Genomic DNA, 27215 nt, shown 5'->3' on the forward strand with positions numbered 1-27215 from the left:
CACACATTAATCGAAGATTTATTGAAAAAACCATCCGCCAGAAAAAGTAGTTCCCACAACTACAAAAAAGACAATTTGCCTCCATGTGGAAGCAGCTTGAAGTGCATCCAACCAACTAACACATCCAACTGTGTGTTATTGGCAAACTAACACATCCAACTGCCTTTCAACTAAGGCATCCAACCAACTAACACATCCAACTGTGTATTATTGGAATGATTGATTGAACATTTTATTACCAGATGCAGAATGGGTACAATACAGTACGGCTCAATACACACAATTGTTAAGGGGATGCAGACCTACTTTCTATTGAACTTCATTCTTAGATGCTTCTATAGAAAGTAGGTAAAACAAATTAAAAAGTTTTCTTTGCCCTATAGGAAAAAAAAGTTTTCTTCACCCTATTTTTTTATTTATTTTTTTAGCCTAAACTTAACCAGTTGGAAACCAGGCGTACAGTAATAAAATTAGCAATCAACCAATCAATCAATTCAATAGACCATGCTCACTTAAAACAGCGCAGCACTCAGCTGCTCCTCTCAGTCTGACTTTCCCCCGCTGTTGCAGACAGGAGTGTGTGTGTGTGTGTGTGTGTGTGTGTGTGTGTGTGTGTGTGTGTGTGTGTGTGTGTGTGTGTGGTGTGGGGGGGGGGGGGGGGTGGCGGTGGGTGGAGACTAGAGCCATCGCTGAAGTCAGAGGCAAGGAAAAAGAAATTGAAAAAAAAATCGCAAATGAATCAATCAATCTATCCGCGATTTTTCTTTTGTTCTGTATTGACTCATGAACCAACAATTACATCATCCAACATTGTTTAAAGGACTAACACATTCGCCGTGACAGAATCGCTTCATATTTAGTCGTTATGGCGCTATCAACATATCCATTTTGTCATCTTGCTTTCTCCCGGAGTGAGCCGGGCAGCCGGCGGAGTGATATGTGATTCGGTTGTGGGCGGGTCCTGAGCCCAGGACCGTGGATTGTTCCCAATAAAGACGTGTATATGGACTGTTTCAGCTAATCAGAATCGAGAAATTTGCATGCCGTTGTATAAATTGTATTAATTTCATAGGGTTAATGTGTAAACATTTTAAATAAAGTAAACACATGAGACATTTGCATATTCTCTATGTTCAGACTTATACATCTTTGATTTGGAGTAAATTATTTCCTTCTAAACAAGCATTTTTATCGCCGCTCCAGAAATTATTTCCATCTACTAGCTCTACTAGGGAGAAAGAGAGAGAGAGAGAGAGAGAGAGAGAGAGAGAGAGAGAGAGAGAGAGAGAGAGAGAGAGAGAGAGAGAGAGAGAGAGAGAGAGAGAGGGAGAGGGAGAGTGTGGATGAAAGGTTGATTTATGAAGATGCTTGGAGGGTTTTCTCCCTGTTGTGTGGTTTTTAGTTGAGATGTTTTAATAAAGAAAATGTCTTTCTCTGTCTCTCCAGGTACAAAGCAGTGGTGCTGGCAGCCAACAGCTTTGGTCGCTTTTTCACTGGACAGATCACTGCAGCTGGGAAAGTACCTCCTGCAAAGGTAGGTGTAGGTGTGTGTGTGTGTGTGTGTGTGTGTGTGTGTGTGTGTGTGTGTGTGTGTGTGTGTGTGTGTGTGTGTGTGTGTGTGTGTGTGTGTGTGTGTGTGTGTGTGTGTGTGTGTGTGTGTGTGTGTGTGTGTGTGTGTGTGTGTGTGTGTGTGTGTGTGTGTGTGTGTGTGTGTGTGTGTGTGTGTGAGATCTGTCTTGAAGGGGTTTTGTGTCTACATGTATGCTTTTCAGTACAAGGGTAGTAATAAGGAGTATAAGTGCCAATTCTTAGTTTGAACGTTTAAATGGAAATCCACCCCAAAATAGATTTCACATCCAGTATGTTATTTCTATAATATTGTAACAGCTCAGTTTTGATTCATGAAATATGAATAAAGTCTCTCCTTAACACATTCAGAGCCACGCCCATATGACCAAATTAGGCCGTTCCGTGCCAGCGCTTTAGTCAATGGGAGGACGGGGAAATTTGCGAACGCTTAAACTATATCTTAAATTATGGCTATGGGTCTAATACACCCGTCGCTTATCAATGACTTGCTTGCAGTCAACATGTACGAAACGGATTGTTTTTTCATTGGTACATTTCCGTTTTATACCGTTTTGAATACGAGTATAGTTTTGGAGATTTCTAGTAATTCCAGAGAAATCCGCGATAATAGCTCTTTAGTGGAATACACAAAACACGTTGTAATTTTTCAGCTGATTTATGAATCGTTTTCAAATAAACGCTAGATTATCGATAGTATATGTGTCCTTATGCACGCTAGAGAAGCGGGCTGAACAATCGGTTATCCATGACTTGGTCAGCGCTAACGTTACACACACACACACACACACACACACACACACACACACACACACACACACAACACACACGCTCCGATGGCGGAGAAAAAAACATCTCATTAACCCAATACTGGTAAAATAGAGTCCTTACCTCACATCAGATGGTCTGCAAAATAATAATCCAATTCCTGATTGCCATTTCTAATATTGATTGCGTTTATTGATCCAACGTTATAGTCCAAAACACATAATCGACCCTTCTCCCAGCCTCGCCAGTGAATGTGATAACACTATACTGCTTGCCCGAGAAGGGAAACCCCGGACCGGATTTTTTTTCTGATGCACAGTCCCATCCAATCCAATCCAATGATGTGCAATACCATCCGGGAGACGATAGGCGGCGGTATTTGCCCTTTTCGAGCTCAGACCCATTCCCAATCATAACGTCAGGCTGGATGGATGAAAAATTAATGGATATCGCTAATAAAAGAAATAACGATTAAAACCCGAGTTTTCTCTGGTCTTGTCACGCAACGCATGGCGAGTTAACCCGACTAATCTCGTGGTTGGCCCTGAATTGGTTAAGCTGAACACCAGAGAGACAAGACTTCTAGCGATGACGTCGTCAGGAGACAAACCCCGGAGACAGAGAATAATGGAACAATGACTATGACAGTTACCCATGATGATTTTACTGGGATATTTGTACATTATCTGATTTGGAACTGTAAGCCCTACATTCAAATAAAACTGATTTGAATGTAATAGCTCAGACAAAATCTCTATGTGCCCACAAAGTCAGCCACTAATCCATTGTTAATGGACCAACTCCAAAAGGTGTCATTTAATGCTCTGATTTCCATCTTGGAGAGACAATTGTGTTAATCTTTATTTATTTATACTTGGGGAAATGTGTCCTCTGCATTTGACCCATCCTAACTATTAAGGGTGTAGACATTTCTCGATTCTAAGATGCATCGCGATGCGGACATGGACGATTCTGCATAGATGCAGTGACAGAACATAATAGATTATTATAGCCTACTAACATGTGTTAAAAGAACGGCACATTTACACATGTAACATAGAACATTTGCGCATATTGCTGAGGTCACATTGGTTAGTAAAAGTTAGACGTGTCGTACATAGTACCTACTTACTGGTCACAGGAGTCTTCAACAACGTTTGGATGGTAATCCATTTTGTGAATACATTTGTTGGCAGACGGCTCCTGCTATCTAACGTTAGCAAGCTAAACATGCATAGCGTGACCTGTGTAACGTTAAGTAACTTGTGTTCCACTGGGAAAGACTTCATTATTGCATACAACTTGGTTTAATCCAAACGTCCATTCAGAAACATTGTATATGAAATAAGACATTCTGCGACATCTGTGACTATTTTCCCTTCTTGGTGTGTTCAGCTGACACTGTTGACACGCCCACTACGCAAAGCTAGTGCTCCGGTCATGCATCCACTCAACTCATAGAAAATACAGCATCAGGCTATTCTAAAAGTATCGATACTAATATAAAAATGGAGTATTGAACCGTTTTTAACAGCTGGGTATCGAGATACTTTTCGAGTATCGGTGCAGTATCGTGCAACACTAGTAAAGACATTTATTTTGACATTCTGATTTAAGAACTTTCTAAATAAAATAGTTAATTTATCTGACTGCTTGTATTAATTCAATTGAGGGAAAAAAGTTGCCATGTGCAGTAATATATATTATAAAATTGAGGATGTAATATATTATTGAGCTGCATCGAGATGCATCGTAGAATCGAATCGAAGACAGCTGAATCGTAATCGAATCGTGAGGCCAGTGAAGATTCACAGCTCTGCTAACTATGTAGGAGCAGTGGGCAGCCACAGTGTGGCGCCTGGGGACCGGCTCCAGTTAATGCCACCTTGGTCAAGGGCAACGGCAGGAAATATTTAACATGCATGTCTTTTGGTGCGGGAGGAAACCGGAGTACCCAGAGGAAACCCACGCAAACACAGGGACAACATGCAAACTCAACACAGAGAGGCCACCGTGTCGGATGACTTAACTGTCCCAGATCATGTACACTGGCGCTGCTCTGATGGCTGCCTTTCTGATCGCTCCGACGAGACTGTGCTTTATTTTGTTAATTTTTATAGTATTAGGAGTTTTATTTGCACCAACTGTTGGTGCATTATATGTGTATGACCGTCAGTCAATCATAGACATTGGATTAAGAAAAACTTACCGTTTGGATTGCTCTCTGGATCGGATCGCTGAACAGCAGAAATGGCCCGCCGAGATCCTTTGTTATGCCGGCCATGGACAAGACCAAAAGCCGCCGCGAAGACGAGGAAAGAGAGCCGGGGTCCGGAACAGACTGAGGTCCAAACGACACAGAACCACATTGCCCAGCATATTGTTGGCCAATGTGCAATCGATAGGAAACAAATTGGACGACATCAGAGCAAGGATCCAATTCCAGAGGGACATTCGGGATTGTAACGTCCTCTGTTTCACAGAAACTTGGCTGAGTCCAGATGTCCCGAATCATGCAATAGAACCGGCAGACCACTTCTTCGTTCTACGCAAAGACCGGACGGCATTAGAGTCACTAAAGACGAGAGGAGGCGGCATTGCCTTCATGATAAACAAGGAGTGGTGCGATTTAGGCAACACAAAGGAATTGTCTAACCACTGCTCCCCAGACCTGGAGTTTATCACGATAAAATGTCGACCCTTCTTCCTCCCAAGAGAGTTAACGTCCATCATCCTCATCGGAGTGTACATTCCACCACACGCGAACACTGAGGTCGCACTTTCAAAACTTCACGACGAGGTAAACAAACTCCAAGCAGCTAATGTTGACGCTGCCATTTTGGTCTTGGGGGATTTCAACAGCGCGCGTCTTAAAAAGGTGCTGCCGAATTTCTATCAGCATGTGACCTGTCCCACCAGAGGCGAGAACATATTAGACCATGTATACTCGCAATTTAAGAATGGGTACAAGTCACAGGCTCTTAGTCCATTCGGTAAAAGCGATCACGCCGCCATTTTTCTTTTGCCTAAGTACAAACAGAGTCTCAAGCGAACGCCGGTGGTCTCGCGAGAGGTTAAGCGTTGGGCCGTGACGTCAGTGGAGTCACTCCAAGCAGTGCTGGGAAGCACAGAATGGAGTGTATTCCGTGATAACACAGCCAATATTAACGAATACACCGAAACGGTGATTGACTATGTCTGTACTCAGGTAGAAGTAATAATCCCCACCACCAAAATTAATATCTACCCAAATCAAAAGCCCTGGGTAGACAAATCCGTCCGTGAGGCTCTGAAAGTGCGCACATCAGCATACAACACCGGGCTGGTGACAGGCAACATGGAAGAACACAAGACGGCAAGATACAACGTCAGGAGAGCAGTAATAGAGGCAAAACGGCGTTACAGGGATAAAGTTGAACTTCAGTTTGAACAGGCTGACTCTAGAGGCATGTGGCAGGGCCTCAGAACAATGACAGACTACAAAGGAACCCCCCTCAAACTGAACAGTGACATCTCCTTAGCAAATGATCTCAACTCCTTCTATGCGAGGTTTGAGGCTGTGAACAACAACACCAGCCTACAAACCACGGCAATGGGGGGGGGGGGGTCTGCTGATGGAGACTCAGTGTTCAGGGTAACATGAGGTGAGACGGATCTTTAAAAAAGTGGATATCAGGAAGGCAGCAGGACCGGACGGCATCCCCGGCCGCGTCCTAAAAGTCTGTGCCGACCAACTGGCCCCGGTATTCACTGACATCTTCAACCTGTCCTTGGAACAGGCCGTCATCCCCACCTGTCTGAAGAAGTCCACCATCATCCCTGTACCCAAAAAATCTACGCCCGCTTGCCTCAACGACTACCGCCCTGTAGCCCTCACCTCCATAGCCATGAAGTGCTTTGAGAAGCTAGTGAAGGGCTACATCTGTTCCTCCCTCCCCATCAACCTGGACCCTCTGCAATTTGCATATCGCCCCAACAGGTCCACGGAGGACGCCATAGCCCATGTGCTGCACACAGCAGCATCACATCTGGACAAGAGGCAGGGGAACTATGTGAGAATGCTGTTCATCGACTACAGCTCAGCATTCAATACCATAGTCCCCTCCAAACTCATAGCCAAGCTCAGGGACCTGGGCTTGAACTATGACCTGTGCCAGAGTGGGTCCTGGACTTCCTGACGGGCAGACCCCAGGTGGTAAGAGCCGGCAACTGCACCTCCTCATCCATCACGCTCAACATAGGGGCCCCCCAGGGCTGTGTTCTGAGCCCCCTCCTCTACTCCCTGTACACACATGACTGCGTAGCACAGCGGAACAACAACACCATCATCAAATTTGCTGATGACACAGTAGTGGTGGGCCTGATCTCTGCCAACGACGAAAGGGCCTACCTGGAAGAGGTAGAGAACCTGTCACAGTGGTGTCAGGAGAACTGCCTCTCCCTGAACGTCAGCAAAACAAAAGAGATGATTGTGGACTTCAGGAGGTCGGGGGTCAAGGACTACAGCCCCCTCAGCATCGACGGGGCACCAGTTGAGAGAGTGAACAGTTTCAAGTACCTCGGAGCCCACATATCCGAGGACTTGACATGGACCACACACATTGACAGTGTTGTGAAGAAGGCACGACAACGCCTCTACTTCCTCAGGCGCCTAAGGAAGTTCCAAGTCAGTCAGAAGATCCTTAGGAACTTCTACTCATGTACAATAGAGAGCATCCTGACCGGCAACATCACCTCCTGGTTTGGGAATAGCACTGCAAAAGACCGTAGCAGACTACAAAGAGTGACACGTTCAGCCGAACGCACAATTAGAGGGGGGCTTCCCACCCTCCAGAACATTTACAACAAGCGGTGCAAGGGGAAGGCTAAGAGAATTATTAAGGACTCGAGCCACCCGAACAACTGCCTCTTTGAACTGCTGCCGTCAGGCAAGCGATACCGGAGTCTTATGGCGAGCACAGAAAGACTCAGAAGGAGCTTCTATCCCCAGGCCATCAGGCTGCTAAACGAACAATAATCGATAAACGAACAATAATCACTATGCAACAACCATCAAATGCACACAGCACACACACCCACACGCACACACTCACTCAAACAAACAACACACTGCAGCACCCACTCTCCACACTTTAGATCACACAAACACACTTACACTTTATATTTATTGATAAAGGATTTGCACTACAACTCGTACACCTACTGTGAATTGTACCTAAACTGCACCTCGTCCATTTATGCCTTGCACTATATAGTATTGTATATTAGTACACTGCACAGTATTGTATATTGTATGGTAACTACGTCTACGAACATTGTACATATGTCTAAACTGAACACTGTGACCTCTTTTTTTACTTCTAATTTTTACTATTTTTACTATGTTTTTATTTCATACTTATCTTGTCATGCACAGTCTCTGGAGCGCAACAGTAAGAAGCATTTTGTACAAAAGTATTCTGTACTTCTGTATGACAACTATTAAAGAAACTTGAAACTTGAAACTTGAATAGCACAATGTAAATCCTGTTTTAGGGTGGATTTACCTTTTCACTTCTTGTTTAATATTAATGAATGAGTCATTCATATTGGAACATGTATTGTGTGTGTGTGTGTGTGTGTGTGTGTGTGTGTGTGTGTGTGTGTGTGTGTGTGTGTGTGTGTGTGTGTGTGTGTGTGTGTGTGTGTGTGTGTGTGTGTGTGTGTGTGTGTGTGTGTGTGTGTGTGTGTGTGTGTGTGTGTGTGTGTGTGTGTGTGTGTGTGTGTGTGTGTGTGTGTGTGTGTGTGTGTGTGTAGGTGCTGATCATTGGAGGAGGTGTTGCAGGGTTGGCGGCAGCAGGTACTGCCAGGGCCATGGGAGCCATTGTCAGGGGCTTCGATACCAGGTAACTAACACACACACACACACACACACACACACACACACACACACACACACACACACACACACACACACACACACACACACACACACACACACACACATGTAGCTAACAGACCACTTGATATGGACATGTAGCTAACAGACCACTTGATATGGACATGTAGCTAACAAACCACTTGATATGGACATGTAGCTAACAAACCACTTGATATGGACATGTAGCTAACAGACCACTTGCTATGGACATGTAGCTAACAGACCACTTGATATGGACATGTAGCTAACAAACCACTTGATATGGACATGTAGCTAACAGACCACTTGATATGGACATGTAGCTAACAAACCACTTGATATGGACATGTAGCTAACAAACCACTTGATATGGACATGTAGCTAACAAACCACTTGATGTGGACATGTAGCTAACAAACCACTTGATGTGGACATGTAGCTACCAAACCACTTGATGTGGACATGTAGCTAACAAACCACTTTATATGGACATGTAGCTAACAAACCACTTGATGTGGACATGTAACTAACAAACCACTTGATATGGACATGTAACTAACAAACCACTTGATGTGGACATGTAGCTAACAAACCACTTGATATGGACATGTAGCTAACAAACCACTTGATATGGACATGTAGCTAACAAACCACTTGATATGGACATGTAGCTAACAAACCACTTGATGTGGACATGTAGCTAACAAACCACTTGATATGGACATGTAGCTAACAAACCACTTGATATGGACATGTAGCTAACAAACCACTTGATATGGACATGTAGCTAACAAACCACTTGATATGGACATGTAGCTAACAAACCACTTGATGTGGACATGTACTGTAGCTAACAAACCACTTGATGTGGACATGTAGCTAACAAACCACTTGATATGGACATGTAGCTAACAAACCACTTGATGTGGACATGTAGCTAACAAACCACTTGATGTGGACATGTAGCTAACAAACCACTTGATATGGACAGACCACTTGCTTTAATATGAAGGGCACTACATATGATTTGCCTTCTCCAATATGACTGATCTTTGACACCCTGTACAATTTTATTATTCCTTCACAAAGTAAAGTATTGTTGGCAATAATACTGGGGCAGCACACTGTTGAATGAAGTTGGGTTCAGGTAGAGGGAGACTGGTGCTGAATGAAGTTGGGTTCAGGTAGAGGGAGACTGGTGCTGAATGAAGTTGGGTTCGGGTAGAGGGAGACTGGTGCTGAATGAAGTTGGGTTCAGGTAGAGGGAGACTGGTGTTGAATGAAGTTGGGTTCAGGTAGAGGGAGACTGGTGCTGAATGAAGTTGGGTTCAGGTAGAGGGAGACTGGTGCTGAATGAAGTTGGGTTCAGGTAGAGGGAGACTGGTGCTGAATGAAGTTGGGTTCAGGTAGAGGGAGACTGGTGCTGAATGAAGTTGGGTTCGGGTAGAGGGAGACTGGTGCTGAATGAAGTTGGGTTCAGGTAGAGGGAGACTGGTGTTGAATGAAGTTGGGTTCAGGTAGAGGGAGACTGGTGCTGAATGAAGTTGGGTTCAGGTAGAGGGAGACTGGTGCTGAATGAAGTTGGGTTCAGGTAGAGGGAGACTGGTACATCAGGTCTGTTTTATCCACCCATATTTGCTCTCTCCCTCATGCTTCTCAAAATGTATTATTCCCTGAATAAATAACAACAGGTAGTGAGTGAAAGCCAATATAAAACTGGGTGAATTCTATTAAATTCTATTTAATGAATTGGCCATAAGGGAACATCAACAAGCTGATTCTAGCAATTTATCGTAGTGAATGAATGAATGAAAACTTTATTTAACAGATTGCAGAATGGGTACAATACAGTACGGCTCAATACATACAATTGTTAAGGGGATGCAGACCTGAGAAAGACGTTTGTCTTGTTTCCATCAGGGTCCCCCATTTTCAATTCATATAGACATATATGACATACATGACATACAGATAGTCAGTACTGCTACATCTATACATTTATGACATACCAGATTTGCAAATACAGTACTGTTTGTGATACAGAAGGAGTCAAGAAAAGGGAGTATATACATTTGACGTAGAAACTGTACATTGGAGGAGGTTGGGTGGGGGGGGTTGGGTACATTGGGATATTGACAACCATACTGGGTAATTTACATTGGAGGTGGTTGGGGGGGGGGGGGGGCCGGGGGGCACACTGTATAAACAAGTAACACTGTACATTGAGGGGGGGGGGGGAGGAGACACTGTACAAACAAACACAATTGTACATTGAACTATTGACAAAACCATACTAGGTAAATGACTGTACATTGGAGGGGGTTGGGTTAGGATATTTACAGGGGCCAGTGTTGAATTGCAGTCTCCCGTAGGTGTCCCTTGAGAGAGGTTTTGAAAGTGGGTAGTGATCCACATTCCTTTACAGCTTTGGGTAGGGCGTTCCACATTGATGTGGCATAATTGCGAAACGTGTTTAGTCCCTTATTTGAGCCGAATCTGGGTTTAACATGATTTGTGGAGCTCCCTCTGGTGTTGTGATCGTGGTATTCACTGACCTTTGGGAAGTATTTTGACATGTACATGGGTACCTTGGTCGTGTAGTGTATCTTGTAGACCAGGCCCATTGCAAGTTGTTGTACTCTGTCGTCTACTCTAAGCCATCCTAGGTTGTCAAAGTGGGCAGGGGTGAGGTGGGTTCTAGGAGTAAGGTCAAGCAGTAGTCTGACCAGTTTGTTTTGAGATGTTTGTAATTTTGTTTTTAGCGCCTTTGAGGTGCTTTGGTACCATGAGGTTTCAAGTTTCAAGTTTCTTTAATAGTTGTCATACAGAAGTACAGAATACTTTTGTACAAAATGCTTCTTACTGTTGCGCTCCAGAGACTGTGCATGACAAGATAAGTATGAAATAAAAACATAGTAAAAATTAGAAGAAAAAAAAGAGGTCACAGTGTTCAGTTTAGACATATGTACAATGTTCGTAGACGTAGTTACCATACAATATACAATACTGTGCAGTGTACTAATATACAATACTATATAGTGCAAGGCATAAATGGACGAGGTGCAGTTTAGGTACAATTCACAGTAGGTGTACGAGTTGTAGTGCAAATCCTTTATCAATAAATATAAAGTGTAAGTGTGTTTGTGTGATCTAAAGTGTGGAGAGTGGGTGCTGCAGTGTGTTGTTTGTTTGGGTGAGTGTGTGTGTGCGTGTGGGTGTGTGTGCTGTGTGCATTTGATGGTTGTTGCATAGTGATTATTGTTCGTTTAGCGATTATTGTTCGTTTAGCAGCCTGATGGCCTGGGGATAGAAGCTCCTTCTGAGTCTTTCTGTGCTCGCCATAAGACTCCGGTATCGCTTGCCTGACGGCAGCAGTTCAAAGAGGCAGTTGTTCGGGTGGCTCGAGTCCTTAATAATTCTCTTAGCCTTCCCCTTGCACCGCTTGTTGTAAATGTTCTGGAGGGTGGGAAGCCCCCCTCTAATTGTGCGTTCGGCTGAACGTGTCACTCTTTGTAGTCTGCTACGGTCTTGTGCAGTGCTATTCCCAAACCAGGAGGTGATGTTGCCGGTCAGGATGCTCTCTATTGTACATGAGTAGAAGTTCCTAAGGATCTTCTGACTGACTTGGAACTTCCTTAGGCGCCTGAGGAAGTAGAGGCGTTGTCGTGCCTTCTTCACAACACTGTCAATGTGTGTGGTCCATGTCAAGTCCTCGGATATGTGGGCTCCGAGGTACTTGAAACTGTTCACTCTCTCAACTGGTGCCCCGTCGATGCTGAGGGGGCTGTAGTCCTTGACCCCCGACCTCCTGAAGTCCACAATCATCTCTTTTGTTTTGCTGACGTTCAGGGAGAGGCAGTTCTCCTGACACCACTGTGACAGGTTCTCTACCTCTTCCAGGTAGGCCCTTTCGTCGTTGGCAGAGATCAGGCCCACCACTACTGTGTCATCAGCAAATTTGATGATGGTGTTGTTGTTCCGCTGTGCTACGCAGTCATGTGTGTACAGGGAGTAGAGCATAGTCGTAAGCATAGTCGTAGTACCCCTGAATGAGTGCTCCTGCCAGAGTCTTCAGGGTGTTCTTGTTTACCAGAGAGGAGATCCGGTACAAGAATCGAGTTCGTTGGTTGACTTTTTTTATTACATTGGATGCCATTTTGTCACAGGAGAGATTAGCCTCTAGGATGGAACCCAGGTAGGTAATTTCATCTTTCCTTGTGACAATATTGTCACCCACTGTAACTGAGAAGCCGTCGGTCTTGCTGAGTTTGTTATTTGAACCGAAGAGAATGGACTCCGTTTTGCCCATGTGTAATGATAGTTTGTTATCAGCGAGCCATATGCAGATTCTGCCTAGTTCCGAGCTGAGGGTTTTTTCAACCTGTAACTTGTTCTTGTCAGAGACCAGCAGGGCTGAGTCGTCCGCAAACAGGAACAAGTTGCAGTCACAAGCTGACGACATGTCATTTGCATAAATTAGGAACAGTAGCGGTCCTAGTATGCTTCCTTGTGGAACACCACAGCTCACTGTGAGGGGGGGGGATAGGGTACCGTTTACCTCCACCATCTGTTCCCTCCCCTCAAGGTAGGATTGCATCCAGCTCACTGATAGACTATCAAAACCAATTGCTTTTAGCTTGTCAATCAGAATGGAGTGATTGACCGTGTCAAAGGCCTTTTGTAGGTCCAGCATGACCATGCCGCAGTATTTGCCTGCGTCCACCTCTTGTTTGATGTGGTCATTCAAATAGAGAAGGCATGTGTCAGTGGAGTGGGATGTTCTGAAGCCAGATTGGAATTCGTAGATTAGATTTTTTTTCCGCTAGGTACTTTTCGACCTGTTCGTAGACTATTTTTTCCATGACTTTCGAGATGGAGGTGAGAATAGAAACAGGGCGGTAGTTGCCTGGGTCTAATTTGCTGCCCTTTTTGTGCAGAGGGGTCACCCTCGCAATTTTGAAGTCCTTGGGGACGTGTCCCTGTTTTATGGAGAGGTTTATTATGTGTGTGATGATTGGTGTGATGGCGGCTGCTGAGTCTCTGAGGAATTTGGAGGGGATGTTGTCATGGCCAGTGGCCTTGTTAGGTTGGAGGGCGCTCAGTTTATTGAGTACCTCATCTGTTGTTACCATTTCCAGCTTGAAGTCGTCCTTGCGGACCCCTAGGTTTTTGTAGTAAGCTACTATGTGTTCTACCCCATAAAGCCCTGAGTGGGAGGGTAGTTTGTTTACCAGTGTTGTGGCTATGTTTGTGAAGAAAATGTTTAAGTAATTGGCTACATCCAGCTTGTCTGTGATGAGCGTGTTGTCCGTTTTTATGTTTATGTTTGAGAATCTGGTTTTAAGTTTTTTACTGCATCCTAGTTGATTATTGAGTAATTTCCAAAGTTCACGTGGTTTGTTTTTGTTTTCCTCAGTTTTGTCATTGATGAAATTCTTTTTTGCAGTTTTGATCATGGAGTTTACGTCCAGTGTCAGATCATCTGACTCAGACTCAGAGGTTGATGCAGTATGTAACCTACCTGAGATTGATTAAGGTGTATTTCATCTGGCTCAAATTAAGATCGGAGCTGTAGACCACAGATCGGCTCACGGTACCACAAAGGTAGGATAATAGGATTACAATATGTCATTATTCTTACCCGCCAGTAGATGGCAGCAGTGTCATTTGTAGGTATTTGATAGTGGGGACCATACCAAGGAGGGGTCAGTTTGCTTTCAGTCAGTTTAAAATGTAAATGGTGACTGTGATTCATTCACTAATGATGGTGCCTTTATGCTTAATAATTTTATTAACATTGGCTTGCTGCTAACAAATTACTACTTAACAAAAGCAAATCATATACAATGATTTTTGGTACTCGCCAGTGCATCAATTCAAAAGCCAAATCTTGTTTATGTGCTATTCACAGTTTAGATGGTACACCTCTGCAAAGAGTCGAACACACAAAATACTTGGGTGTTTGGCTTAACTCTGATCATTTAAGTGTCACATTGATCATATCGTAAGAAAAATTTATCTTAGTGTGGGTATTCTCTACCACTCCAGAAACTGCTTAACTTTTTCTGTTAGAAAGAAGCTGGTAATTCAACTGATTTAGCCATTGATGGATTATGCAGATATTGTCTACCAGGTTGCATCCAAAACAAATCTCATTCCTCTCAATACAGTTTACAACAAACTATGCAGATTTGCTCTTGGATGCCCTTTTACAACTCATCACTGTCTAATGTATGAAACTCTGAACTTGCCCTCTCCCACTGTAAGAAGACAGTGAATGAATGAATGAATGAATGAAAACTTTATTTAACAGATTGCAGAATGGGTACAATACAGTACGGCTCAATACACACAATTGTTAAGGGGATGCAGACCTGAGAAAGACGTTTGTCTTGTTTCCATCAGGGTCCCCCATTTTCAATTCATATAGATTTGTAACCAGTGCCAGTGGTTACAATACATTTTTAAATGTATTCATCTTAATTATCCGCAATATCTAAAACAATACTTGACTGCATATTCTTCCAATTATTATTTAAGGTATTCTAGCCAACTCTATTTTTCCATACCTACACTTTCAACACGCTCAAAAGCAAGAGCCAAGAAAGCCTTTTTGTTCAAAGCCCCTTCTGATTGGAATAACTTACCAGTGCAAATACTCGTTCCATCTCATCTTTTTATTATTATTATTATTATTATTTATTAAAAAATGCGCTGTCTTCTTACTTTCAAAGTACATGTACATGTTTTTAGTTTATCATTTTTTGTTTATCATTTATATACTGCATACTATCATGACTTTCATTACTTATCTCATACGAAGTAACGATCCATTCCTATCCTTGCTTGATTTGTGTTTTGTTTTGTTTGTCCTGTTTATTTTGTGATCTTGTATGTTGGTTTACTTATTTTGTAATGTCATTTCTCAGTTGATTTTGTTGTTGTAGACTGTTTCGATGTCCAATGTTTTTTGTGTGTTTTTTTTCTTCTGAAAATGTACATACATTACATTTAGGCTTTTTTACCGATACCGATATACCGATATTGTCCAACTCTTAATTTCCGATACCGATATCAACCGATATCACATTTTAATGCTGATATCGGCCGATAATATCGGTAGGCCGATAATATCGGACATCATTTCTATAGAAATGTAATTATTATTATTTTTTCTTTTTGCTTTTTGAAAACCGATACAGATATTTTCCGATATCACATTTTAATGCCGATATCGGCCGATAATATCGGTAGGCCGATAATATCGGACATCCCTAATTACATTGTATTGTGTTAGGAGCCCCTCTAAAACGAGATGCTACATCTCAAGGGGTTATTCCGAATAAAGAATTTCAATATATACTAGTTAGTTACTCATAAAAAAGAGAAAGGTACATATCCATATATATACACACATGCGTACATATATATATATATATATACACACATACACAGAAAGGGGATCCGTAATATAGGCATCGATTGTGAACTGAATAAATAAACCATCAGTCAGGTTGGATATTATATCAAAAGGTCAATCTCTTTACATATTCAATAAAAGGGGACCATATTTTGGTGAACTTGTCATAGTTCTTGTCAACTCGCGTTTAGCGTATGTCTTGTTTTTTTCAAGGTGTAGCAAAGACAGCACCATCCATCTCCTGAAGGGGGGGTGTTTGTTGGATTTCCATTCCATTAGAAGGATTCTGCGTGCAATGAGGCTACTGAATCCTATTACTTTCCTTTGCGCATTTGTGGTATGAATTCCCCCTGGTATTACTCCAAAAATGGAGGTTACTGGGTTGGGTTCGAGAGATGTATTACATAAGACAGACAGACATTCAAATATTCTGGACCAGACATCGATTAAGGAGGGACAGGACCAGAACATGTGGCCCAATGAAACTGTGTTGTTACATCTGGGACAGGTGGGGCTTACAGATGGGTATATTTTAGCCAGTCTGTCATTAGAATAGTGTATTCTGTGAAACACCTAGAATTGAATGAAACCATGTCTAATACACAAATGGAGGAAGCATGTATAGCGGAGATGCAGTCTTCCCAGATACCAGCAGGGAAAACCACTCGCAAGTCGCGTTCCCAAGCTTCCAGAGTTTTAGTGCTTGGTGGGTCAATGTTTTGGATAATCTCATAATTATGTTCTGGAGATTAAGCCCCTGTTGAACACATTCAAATGTACTATTTCATATGCAGAATCCTTATCTAGGGGTTTGGGGTAGGTATGAAAATGTTTGGAAGCAAAGCTGCGAGCTTGTAGATATCTTAAAAAGTGTGATCGTGGTATGTTGTGCTCTTTGCGTAAAAGGTCAAATGTCATAAATGCATTGTCATCAAATAGATCTTCAAAGAAGACCAGTCCGAGTCGATGCCAACCAGCAAAAGTAGCATCCATTTGTGAGGGTGTGAAAAGATGGTTAAGGGACAGGGGAGACAGACCACTCATCTGATTAAGATTGAAATGTTTACGAAATTGTATACAGATTTTGATGGAATTAAGTACCGTCATTTTCGGACTATAAGCCGCGCCTTTTACCCCAATTTTTCGACCCTGCGGCTTATATAACGGTGCGGCTTATATGTGACTCGACGTGACCAAACCCGAAAATGTAAAAATCGAAATATTGCTTTTTTGACTGCATTGAAATGTTATTTATCTGTTCCCTTATTTGCTAAACTTAATACAACTTGTAAATGAGTTAATTCTTGTTATTTGTCCGACAGTATTGTGTCCCAATGCTAATTACATATGGTAATTAAACATTAAAACACCTGCGGTTTATAGTCCAGTGCGGCTTATATATGTACACATCATTCAATTTAGCTGCTGCGGCTTATATTCAGGTGCGGCTTATAGTGCGAAAATTACGCTACTACTGGGTTAGAAAACATCTTAGCATTAGTGCATGTTGGCAATGAAGCAGATAAAATGGAAATTGGGGAAATTGATGGATGTGAGGCGAGCTCCATTGTTGCCCATATAGGCCCCTCTCTATCTGTGAGTGCTGCCACCCAATATGCCAATTGGAGATATTTGCTGTCCAATAATAATAGAGAAAGTTAGGAGGACCCAACCCCCCTTCAGATTTAGGTCTTTGCAGATATATCTTCTTCAATCGGGGGGTTGATTTGTTCTAGATAAAAGTTGAAATGTATTTCTCAAATTTAACAAAGAATTGTTTCGGAAGCCAGACTGGAAGCGCTTGAAATAAATATATGAATCTTGGTAATACTGTCATTTTCAGAGCGTTAACTCGTCCAGCTAAGGAAATTGGTAGGCATAACCAGCGTTTTAAATCTGTTTTTGTGCGTTCCAACATTGTATCAACATTTGCCATTGTGAGAGTTTTAAAGGAACTACCGGTAGTTATATGTACACCTAAATGTTTAAAGGATTGTTGCTAAATCTTAAAAGGAAATTGGTCGTATTTCAGTATTTTGCTAATATTATTTACCGGGAAAAGAAGACTTTTGCTTACATTTAATTTATAGCCAGAGAAGTTCCCAAATTCCTGTAACAGATGTAGAATGTAAGGCATGGACTGTAATGGATCAGCCACAAAAAGAAGCAGGTCATCAACATATAGCGAAACCTTATGTGTTGTATCTCCCCTTGTAATGCCTTGAATGTACATTATTAAAGTGCACTAGATTACAAGATTGTCGTATGTATTTTACATCTTTAATGCAAAATAAACTATCCGATTTTGCACTGCAGGGCGCTGGAACATTAACGTTATCTCACTACTCACGCAGCAGTCAATACAAAAAACATTTAGACTTAAGTAGGAGCTGCCCAGTACAACCAGTATGATACTGTTGACCACTAGGAGCTGCCCAGTACAACCACAGCCTGACACTGTTGACCACTAGGAGCTGCCCAGTACAACCACAGCCTGACACTGTTGGCCACTAGGAGCTGCCCAGTACAACCAGTCTGACCCTGTTGACCACTAGGAGCTGCCCAGTACAACCACAGCCTGACACTGTTGACTACTAGGAGCTGCCCAGTACAACCAGTCTGACCCTGTTGACCACTTGGAGCTGCCCAGTACAACCACTGCCTGACACTGTTGTCCACTAGGAGCTGCCCAGTACAACCACAGTCTGACACTGTTGGCCACTAGGAGCTGCCCAGTACAACCAGTCTGACCCTGTTGACCACTAGGAGCTGCCCAGTACAACCACAGCCTGACACTGTTGTCCACTAGGAGCTGCCCAGTACAACCACAGTCTGACCCTGTTGACCACTAGGAGCTGCCCAGTACAACCACAGTCTGACACTGTTGGCCACTAGGAGCTGCCCAGTACAACCACAGTCTGACACTGTTGGCCACTGTGCAGCTCCACTGGAGCAGTTGTAGGTTAAATGCCTTGCTAAAGGGTACTTCAGCGGTTGGTGTTCAGGGACGGGGGAGATTGTTATTTATTAACTTCCCCCACCCAGAGTTTTCCCGCCGGTCCTAAAGGTCACGACTTGAGTGGAAAAGGTCAACATCCTATCCAACAACCTGACCTAAACAAACAAGTTCCTAACGGACCCCTGACCCTTGTCTAAATGTTCTCATATTAGGTTATGAGGAGGACCCTTGTCTAAATGTTCTCATATTAGGTTATGAGGAGGACCCTTGTCTAAATGTTCTCATATTAGGTTATGAGGAGGACCCTTGTCTAAATGTTCTCATATTAGTTTATGAGGAGGACCCCTGTCTAAATGTTCTCATATTAGTTTATGAGGAGGACCCCTGTCTAAATGTTCTCATATTAGTTTATGAGGAGGACCCCTGTGTAAATGTTCTCATATTAGGTTATGAGGAGGACCCCTGTGTAAATGTTCTCATATTAGGTTATGAGGAGGACCCCTGTCTAAATGTTCTCATATTCGTTTATGAGGAGGACCCCTGTGTAAATGTTCTCATATTAGGTTATGAGGAGGACCCTTGTCTAAATGTTCTCATATTAGTTTATGAGGAGGACCCCTGTGTAAATGTTCTATTAGGTTATGAGGAGGACCCCTGTCTAAATGTTCTCATATTAGGTTATGATGAGGACCCCTGTGTAAATGTTCTCATATTAGGTTATGAGGAGGACCCCTGTGTAAATGTTCTCATATTAGGTTATGAGGAGGACCCCTGTCTAAATGTTCTCATATTAGGTTATGAGGAGGACCCCTGTGTAAATGTTCTCATATTAGATTATAAGAAGGAACCTTGCGTAAACATGTATACCGTGAAATACCGTATACCGTGGAATTCTGGTAGATACCATACCGTACTGTGAATCTAACATTGTTGCATCCCTAATCATAATGTTGTATTCATGTTTTGAATTTGAGTGGTGCGGGCCACGCTTTTGTTTATATTTTGATTGAGGATGGAACCATTGTAATAGGTCGGATATTATGACAAACCGCCTTATGCCAAATGTTATACAAATTGTAGCTTTAGCAGGGAATCCACTTCCTGAATGGGTTGAGTTGAGTCTAACTGAATAGAGCCACGGTGCTTGGAAACCCATGGCCCGTGGTTCAGTGGTTTATAGCTGTGTTTCTTATGACCACTGTTGTTTTTTTATTGTATTTATATGGTTTTTCCACTGTTCAATGCAACCTGTGTTTTATGCAAATTGCGATTTTTCATGATGTTTCATGGAACTCTGGGGCACATGAGCGTTATGTAATTGTCAGAGATGTGGTTTTGTGGAACAACTCATTCATTTCCATTGTAGATTTTGGTTTCAAGGCCGGTCCTCCTCCCCACAGTTTCCCAGTGTTTTTTATTTTTATTTTTGCGGTGTCGTTTTAGCACATTCCTCAATTGTGCTCCTCTCTGTTCTCCTCTGTTGTGTTGTTTCTCAAAGCGGGAGCTGGGATCTGGCGAGGCTCCCTGCTTGGTTATCTGGTTATCTAGAAATAGGCTGCTGTGACTGTCTGGTATTAGTTGTTAGGGATGTAACCGGTATGGGCTGCTATACCAGGGCATCTGAGAATTCACCCAATCATTTGTTGGACAGGGGTGATGATGCATCCGTCTCCGCCAGATTTGTGTCCGTTTCGACGGGTACGGCAGACGAGTTCGAGGGGATGCACTTTTGGAACTTGGTAACATGTACCACTGTTAATCCTGCAAACATGTAAACAATTATTCAATGGATCAGTCAAATGTCTATGTAGTCGGGGCCCTAATGGACGGCAGTGGAATCGCTAGTGGAAAAGTGGTATCGGCGCATCTATAATAGTGGCGATAGAGGAAGTCCCTGAAGTTGGCGGTATTGCATGTTGCCGTTCCCCAGGGGCAATGTTTTGATTGGTCCCAGAGACCAGGAAGTAGGAGAATCAACAACCCTCTCCGTTCCTCCTGCAGAGCTGCAGCGCTGGAGCAGTTTAAGTCCCTGGGGGCGGAGCCTCTGGAGGTGCTGGGCGTGGTGGAGTCTGGGGACGGCCAAGGAGGCTACGCCAAGGAGATGTCCAAGGAGTTCATCGAGGCTGAGATGAAGCTGTTTGCCAAGCAGTGTCTGGACGTAGACATCCTCATCAGCACTGCACTCATCCCAGGTATGCACATATACATCAGCACTGCGCTCATCCCAGGTATGCACATATACATCAGCACTGCACTCATCCCAGGTATGCACATATACATCAGCACCGCGCTCATCCCAGGTATGCACATATACATCAGCACTGCACTCATCCCAGGTATGCACATATACATCAGCACTGCACTCATCCCAGGTATGCACATATACATCAGCACTGCACTCATCCCAGGTATGCACATATACATCAGCACTGCACTCATCCCAGGTATGCACATAAACATCAGCACCGCGCTCATCCCAGGTATGCACATAAACATCAGCACCGCGCTCATCCCAGGTATGCACATATACATCAGCACTGCACTCATCCCAGGTATGCACATAAACATCAGCACCGCGCTCATCCCAGGTATGCACATATACATCAGCACTGCACTCATCCCAGGTATGCACATATACATCAGCACTGCACTCATCCCAGGTATGCACATAAACATCAGCACCGCGCTCATCCCAGGTATGCACATATACATCAGCACAGCGCTCATCCCAGGTATGCACATATACATCAGCACCGCGCTCATCCCAGGTATGCACATATACATCCTCCCAGGTACACACTGGAGAAACAGGCACACGCAGGAGTACACACTTGCACTCGCGTACACACACACATGCACACACACAAACACACACACACACACACACACACACACACACACAGACTACTGTAGGTGACCTGGCACCTGCTTCTCACTCACTGACTCTGTGTCATGTAGGGATGGTCGTATGTAATCCATTACTCGAGTACTCGCCGTTTCAACTGAACTCGTGGTTTTTGAGGGTACTTCATTTTAACTTTTTAAACGTGGTTACCACATACGTCCACCAAAAGTGCTTGTTTGTGCCACTGAAGCAGAAATCTCGCTCTGAAGTCCCGCGAGGCATGAGTTGTTGCAGGAAGACAACAGCCGTGGCTGTGGAGCATGAAGCTGTGGAGTGTGTGTACCGCAAAAAGGTTTGAGTTGGAATAAGCGCCATCTAAAAGATAAAAACAGCGGTTAATTTCCTAATTGTGCCAAATACATGTCGCCACTTTGCGTAGCGTTCATAGACTATTGATACCGCCATGCCGTTCCATGAGAGGAGACACCTGCTGCAGACTGAGAGTGGAGGTCATATCATTATTACAAACGGTAACTGACTGTTTTGACCGACAATACGTTAAGTATAAGGTATATTACTGTGCATTGTTATGTCCGCGGTGCGACATAGCGACATATCGGTAGCATGTGAGTGTGTGTGTGTGACACAATATCTCCTTATTGCTGCTGCCATGTGGTTTAAGATGCATTCTAAAAATACATTTCCCTAAGCAATTACTCAAGCACTACTAGTAATTCATGCGAGTACTCGATCTGGGGAAACAGTACTCGTGCCCATCCCAGTGTCATGGGTTTGCCCTGTTGCCAGAAGTCACACATGTTTTGTCACACTGCCAGCTAATGTCATGCTAGCTAGGGCTCAGTGCTAGTTCAAACAAGGGCATTCCGACGTTCACGGTACAATAGTTGCTTTAGCATTTTGCCAGGGGAAGACATGCACACACACACATACACACACACACACACACACACACACACGCGCGCGCGCGCACACACACACACACACACACACACACACACACACACACACACACAGGTAGGTGTCCCTCAGTTGAAGTATGTTGTTTATGTTTTTGTTGTTTATTTTGTCCAGCATGTGGTCAATGATTATGTACATTGTTTATTGCCTTTATTGTTCATTGTCTTTGTATTGCATGTTCTTTGCATGTTCTGTGTTCACATCAACCTGCAAAGGGACTACAGATGGAAATGAGCTTATAGCTACAATCTGGCACGTTAACATATAAATGTTCATTAATGTGCATTGTCCCTATTTTTTTATAAATACATTGAAATTGAAATAGAAATTGAACACTTTGTCATGGACACTGAAATCAGGGCAAAACACTGCAGTGAAACAAACCATGTCATATGAGGAATTTCATCGTGTTTGGATGATTTGAATTGAATACAATTTTGATACCTTTTATTTAATTTAGTTTCTTATAGCTCTAACATCTAACAATTAAAGAGTTTCATTGATCTGCACGCACTACAAATAATGTGATCTCTCACTTTAGTACATTATTTCTAACTGTTTTAGCCCATACATGTCCCCATTTTGAATTCATGAAGAGTCAGTTATTTGCTAGCCTAGGAATGTCACTTACAGTACTTGTCACTTAATTGTTTTAATTTTGAGTTAATGATTATTGAATGAATGCTTTCTAATTTTGGAACCCTGGTCCTATTTCCTACTTACTAATAATGTTGTTGATCGGTAGAGTCTTTTATCAGCACAATCCATGCTGTTCTTCATAATCCATACCCACAGCTCCGCTTAGTTAGCCACACACTAATGCTAAGTCAATGGAGCCAAGCTCATGTCTCTATACAAGCTGACAGAAACAAATAGAAATCTACTGTGGGGTAGTTTCACTGTCAGCTTGTATAGAAAGGAGCTTGTCCCCATTGACTTTGGCTTAGTTTTGTGGGTTCCTTATAACAATAACTTGACAACACATGAGTTTAGTTTAGCTGCAGCTACATGTTTACTCTCAGCGTCAGGTCAGGAATGCGACAAGACATCAGTCGATCACAACACTCTTCAACACAGACGATACGTTTCGAACAAAAGTTTGTTACAATCATTTTCATATAACGCTACTTGGGACAGCTCTGCTGTAAACACTGGTGTAGTTGGCTCTGCTATAATCTCTCTACCCCGCGGTCTGCCGTGAACATGGGAAATAATTGCGACAGCTCTGCTGTAAACACTGGGAATAACCTCGGTTGCTATGCCCACACGCAACTGCAAAACCGCACAACTTCACCCTGGCCACCGGTTTCAAAGACCGCGGTTGCAGTGTAGCAAATCCCCGGTTGTGTGTGGCCGAACAGTGCAACTGCGCACATACAATCATGGTTATATTAAAACCAGCATTCGTGTGGACGGGGCCTCAGTGTGAAGTGAAGCACCCCCCCCCCCAAATAACCTTAAAGATGGATTCTTCCACTCGGCTGCAAGCCTTCCCAGAATCCCCTGACCTCTGTGTTTCTGTGGTAACCCTGTGCTGTAGGTAGGCGGGCTCCCATCCTGATCACCACGGAGATGGTGGAGAGCATGAAGGATGGGTCTGTGGTGGTGGACCTGGCCGCAGAGGCTGGAGGAAACATTGAGACCACTGTCCCTGGGGAGCTGACTGTGCACAAGGTACAAGAGACACACTCACTAGGGCTGAACAATGACGTCTAATGTAGGGTTTCTCCACGGGGGCATTCAGAGAGTGTTGAGACGTTAAGATGCTCAAAGGGGCTGCTAGTTTATTGTATTTATTATCATTGTTTTAATATCTTGACTTGGAAAATTACAATTTGTAAAAAAAAAAAATTATAATAAGACTTTTTTGGGTCCCTACCCATCGTTAGAAGCCTTCATTTGACACACACCACTGACAGACTTAATTGATCCCAAAAACTGAGCCAAATAGAAACATGAATGGCTATCGCAAAGAGTAGGGGGTTCCCTGACGTTCCTGGCCAAATTCCCAATCAGGTCTCTGACATCAAGGCCACCAATCATCCCTTCCCCTTAATTGGCTGATCTCATTCCCTGTCTCCTGAGCCTTTCAGCCATTGTGTAGTGTGACGTGTGCCTGGTGCCAGTGTATGGCAGCCATTGAGCCTGCATAGCCCAAGGTTGGATGCTACCAGTGGTGGTGAAGGAGGCAATTTCCACCCTACATTGTGGGGAGCGCTTTGAGTGTCTAGAAAAGCGCAATATAAATGTAATGATCATTCATTCATTCATAAACAGAAAATAATAAATAAGGCGAAAATGTAATTCCCATTTGGGTGTGGGGGGGGGGGGGGGTTCTTATAGAATATGGACGTTAGATAGGGGGGCGTTGACCAAAAGAAGGTTGACAACCACTAATGCAATATCCAATGGAGGGTGCAATATTTGTGAAAGGCAACATGTAAAAAATAACATCCTAAAGTAAGTGTTGTGGTGCTGCAGAGATTCCCTGGCCAACAAATCCTATCTACAGAAATTAAAATGTACATTTAGTCACTTTTATCCAAAGTCAGCAGGAAGGGTACAAATCTGGCAGCTAAGGGTAAGTAACATTGTTTGTCAAACAGTGTCGAACTTGAGTGCTACAATCTTGAGTGCATAGTAATAGACATATTAGCATAGTAGGTAGTAATAATTATAGGCAAGGTCGATTCCTTAGTAGCAGAGTGTATACTAGTAAAACACAGTACGAAGGTTAGTTTAATTTCTTCATTTCATATATTGATTGAAGAAGTGTGTTTTTAGTCAACAGACACAAGAACAACATATTTTGTTCAGCCCTATCACTCACAGATCAAACACACGGCACACACATGCACTCCCTCCAGGGCTCCAGCCTGTGATCAAAATGGTCGCATATGCAACAGTTTTTTAATGTTAAAATTCCACGTGGTCGCATTCGTGCGAGTGCACAGGATCCACGTCCTCCAAAGTCTAGGACACCAGCACTTTACCAAACAATCCATTGTTGTTGCTGTTAGCCGTGGTCCAAAAACACAGCGGTCTATAGCAGATAATTTTTAAAAAGCAAAATGAGGAGAGAGAGAAGAGGAGGCCGGCGGGGAGAGAGAGGAGGAGGCCGGTGTGGAAGGAGAACCAATGAGAGGTGCCAATGGTTGAATGTGAATTCAACCATTGCCAACGACACGGCCTGCACCTAGTTTTATAGGGGTGATATCACACAACCTCCGGGAAAAGACTCAATTGCTTCCGCCCCTACCTATCATTCACGATAAGGACATTGAATACCATACAAAAAGAAAAAAGGGTGCGATCAACTGAGAAAGTTGGTAGCATCGGTTCTACCAGTGGAAAAGTTAGTCTGGAGCCTGACTCCCTCTTAGCCTGTGTTTCTTAATCTATCGGTCCGGATCACTAGATTAATCAAAGTCATCAGCCCTGACGATGAGTAATATTATAAAAATAGGTCAAATCTATTTACACCCGGCATAATTTTTATTTTCCACTTGCATTTTCAAGATTATGTGAGGTTGTCAAAAGAAATATCTTTGCAGCTGTTCCAAGTCAGAACCATGAATCAAAAACTGGGAATGCTCTTTGGGACAAATAAACACAGCATGTGTAACGAGGTTGAGACCAGGGGCGTCTCAAGGGGCGTGCGAGCAGTGCGGTCGCACAGGGCCTCGCGGGGAGGGGGGCCTCACAAAAACTTTTTTCAATGTTTTTTAATTTTTTTTATAAAAATGTAAATAAATTGAATGTTAACACTTTGGCTGCCTAAGGTTAAATTCATGATATACCATAGATTGCCAGCGCTATTTGTCTATGGAGAAAGTCCCCTTCTTTGCAGGGCTATAACTTTTTAAATTCTATTGCTACATTGCCATTATTAGGGCCCATTCAAAGTCCTATATGTATTGTTCATTGTGTAGCAACGTTAAACTTTTTCATTCACATATTCATAGTAAAGTATGGTCTAATGTATAAGTATGTTTTCATCTCTTTCTGCAGCTTTCTCCAGAACGTGATATATAGCCCCAAATGCATTATATTGATAATGAAATACAGTTTGATGGCAATCAGCGCGTTATAAAAAATTCCAACTAGACGTACTTCTAGAAGTTACTACACGTCATCTGATGTTGACCGGATGGGCGAGGGGGCGTTTATAATTCCGTGGGCAGCGTTATACCAATCATCTAATGTGGGTCAAATGTTGATAATAGCAGTTAGTATCGAAGACGGTAAGGTTACACGCTGAAACTCACCCCAGTCTCCGCGCGCCGTTGGGCGATCATCGTCGAGTAGAAATCTTATCATTATGGGATATATTTTTACCCGGTCCATCTCCAGCTTGTATAATGGTATATACGTCCAAATCATGTTGTTTATCGAGTTATTGCCAATCGATCACCGTGTAGCGTGACGAGCCAGAGTCCCATGAACTATAGCGAGCGCCCGGAAGTACTACGGTCGTCATGACAACCTCTATTCAACATCCTGTTTGGCGATTGCGCCGATCGGCCACCAGATGGCGCTCCTGAACCGCCAGAGAGCTCAGTGGGTCCTGCTGGTGGATCTCAGGCCAGCGGAGGGGACATATGAATCCGATCGCAGATTTTTGAAATATTGATATAAGGACGACGTAACGCGTCCTCCGGCAACTTTAGCATGGCCAGCAAAGACGTCTAAAGACGGGTCCCGGCACTCAAAGTGTTAACAATCACTTTCCATCACAGACCTAAAATCTAGTTTTGCT

General features: G+C 43.2%; 1 protein-coding gene across 1 annotated transcript in view; it reads left to right on the forward strand.

Annotated features, from left to right (window-relative positions):
* Nucleotides 1–27215, forward strand: part of nnt (nicotinamide nucleotide transhydrogenase) — a gene marked incomplete at its 3' end in the record, with an annotated part of 159565 nt that overhangs the window by 25352 nt on the left and 106998 nt on the right. Inside the window, exons 5-8 of the mRNA XM_084324965.1 lie at nucleotides 1447–1534; nucleotides 8152–8240; nucleotides 20635–20825; nucleotides 23997–24130. Of these exons, the coding sequence (XP_084181091.1) occupies nucleotides 1447–1534; nucleotides 8152–8240; nucleotides 20635–20825; nucleotides 23997–24130 (502 nt within the window). The remainder of the gene's footprint in view (nucleotides 1–1446; nucleotides 1535–8151; nucleotides 8241–20634; nucleotides 20826–23996; nucleotides 24131–27215) is intronic.

This window comes from Notolepis coatsorum (genome assembly GCF_963971535.1).
Source record: "Notolepis coatsorum genome assembly, chromosome: 11".
Taxonomy (NCBI): Eukaryota; Metazoa; Chordata; class Actinopteri; order Aulopiformes; family Paralepididae; genus Notolepis; species Notolepis coatsorum.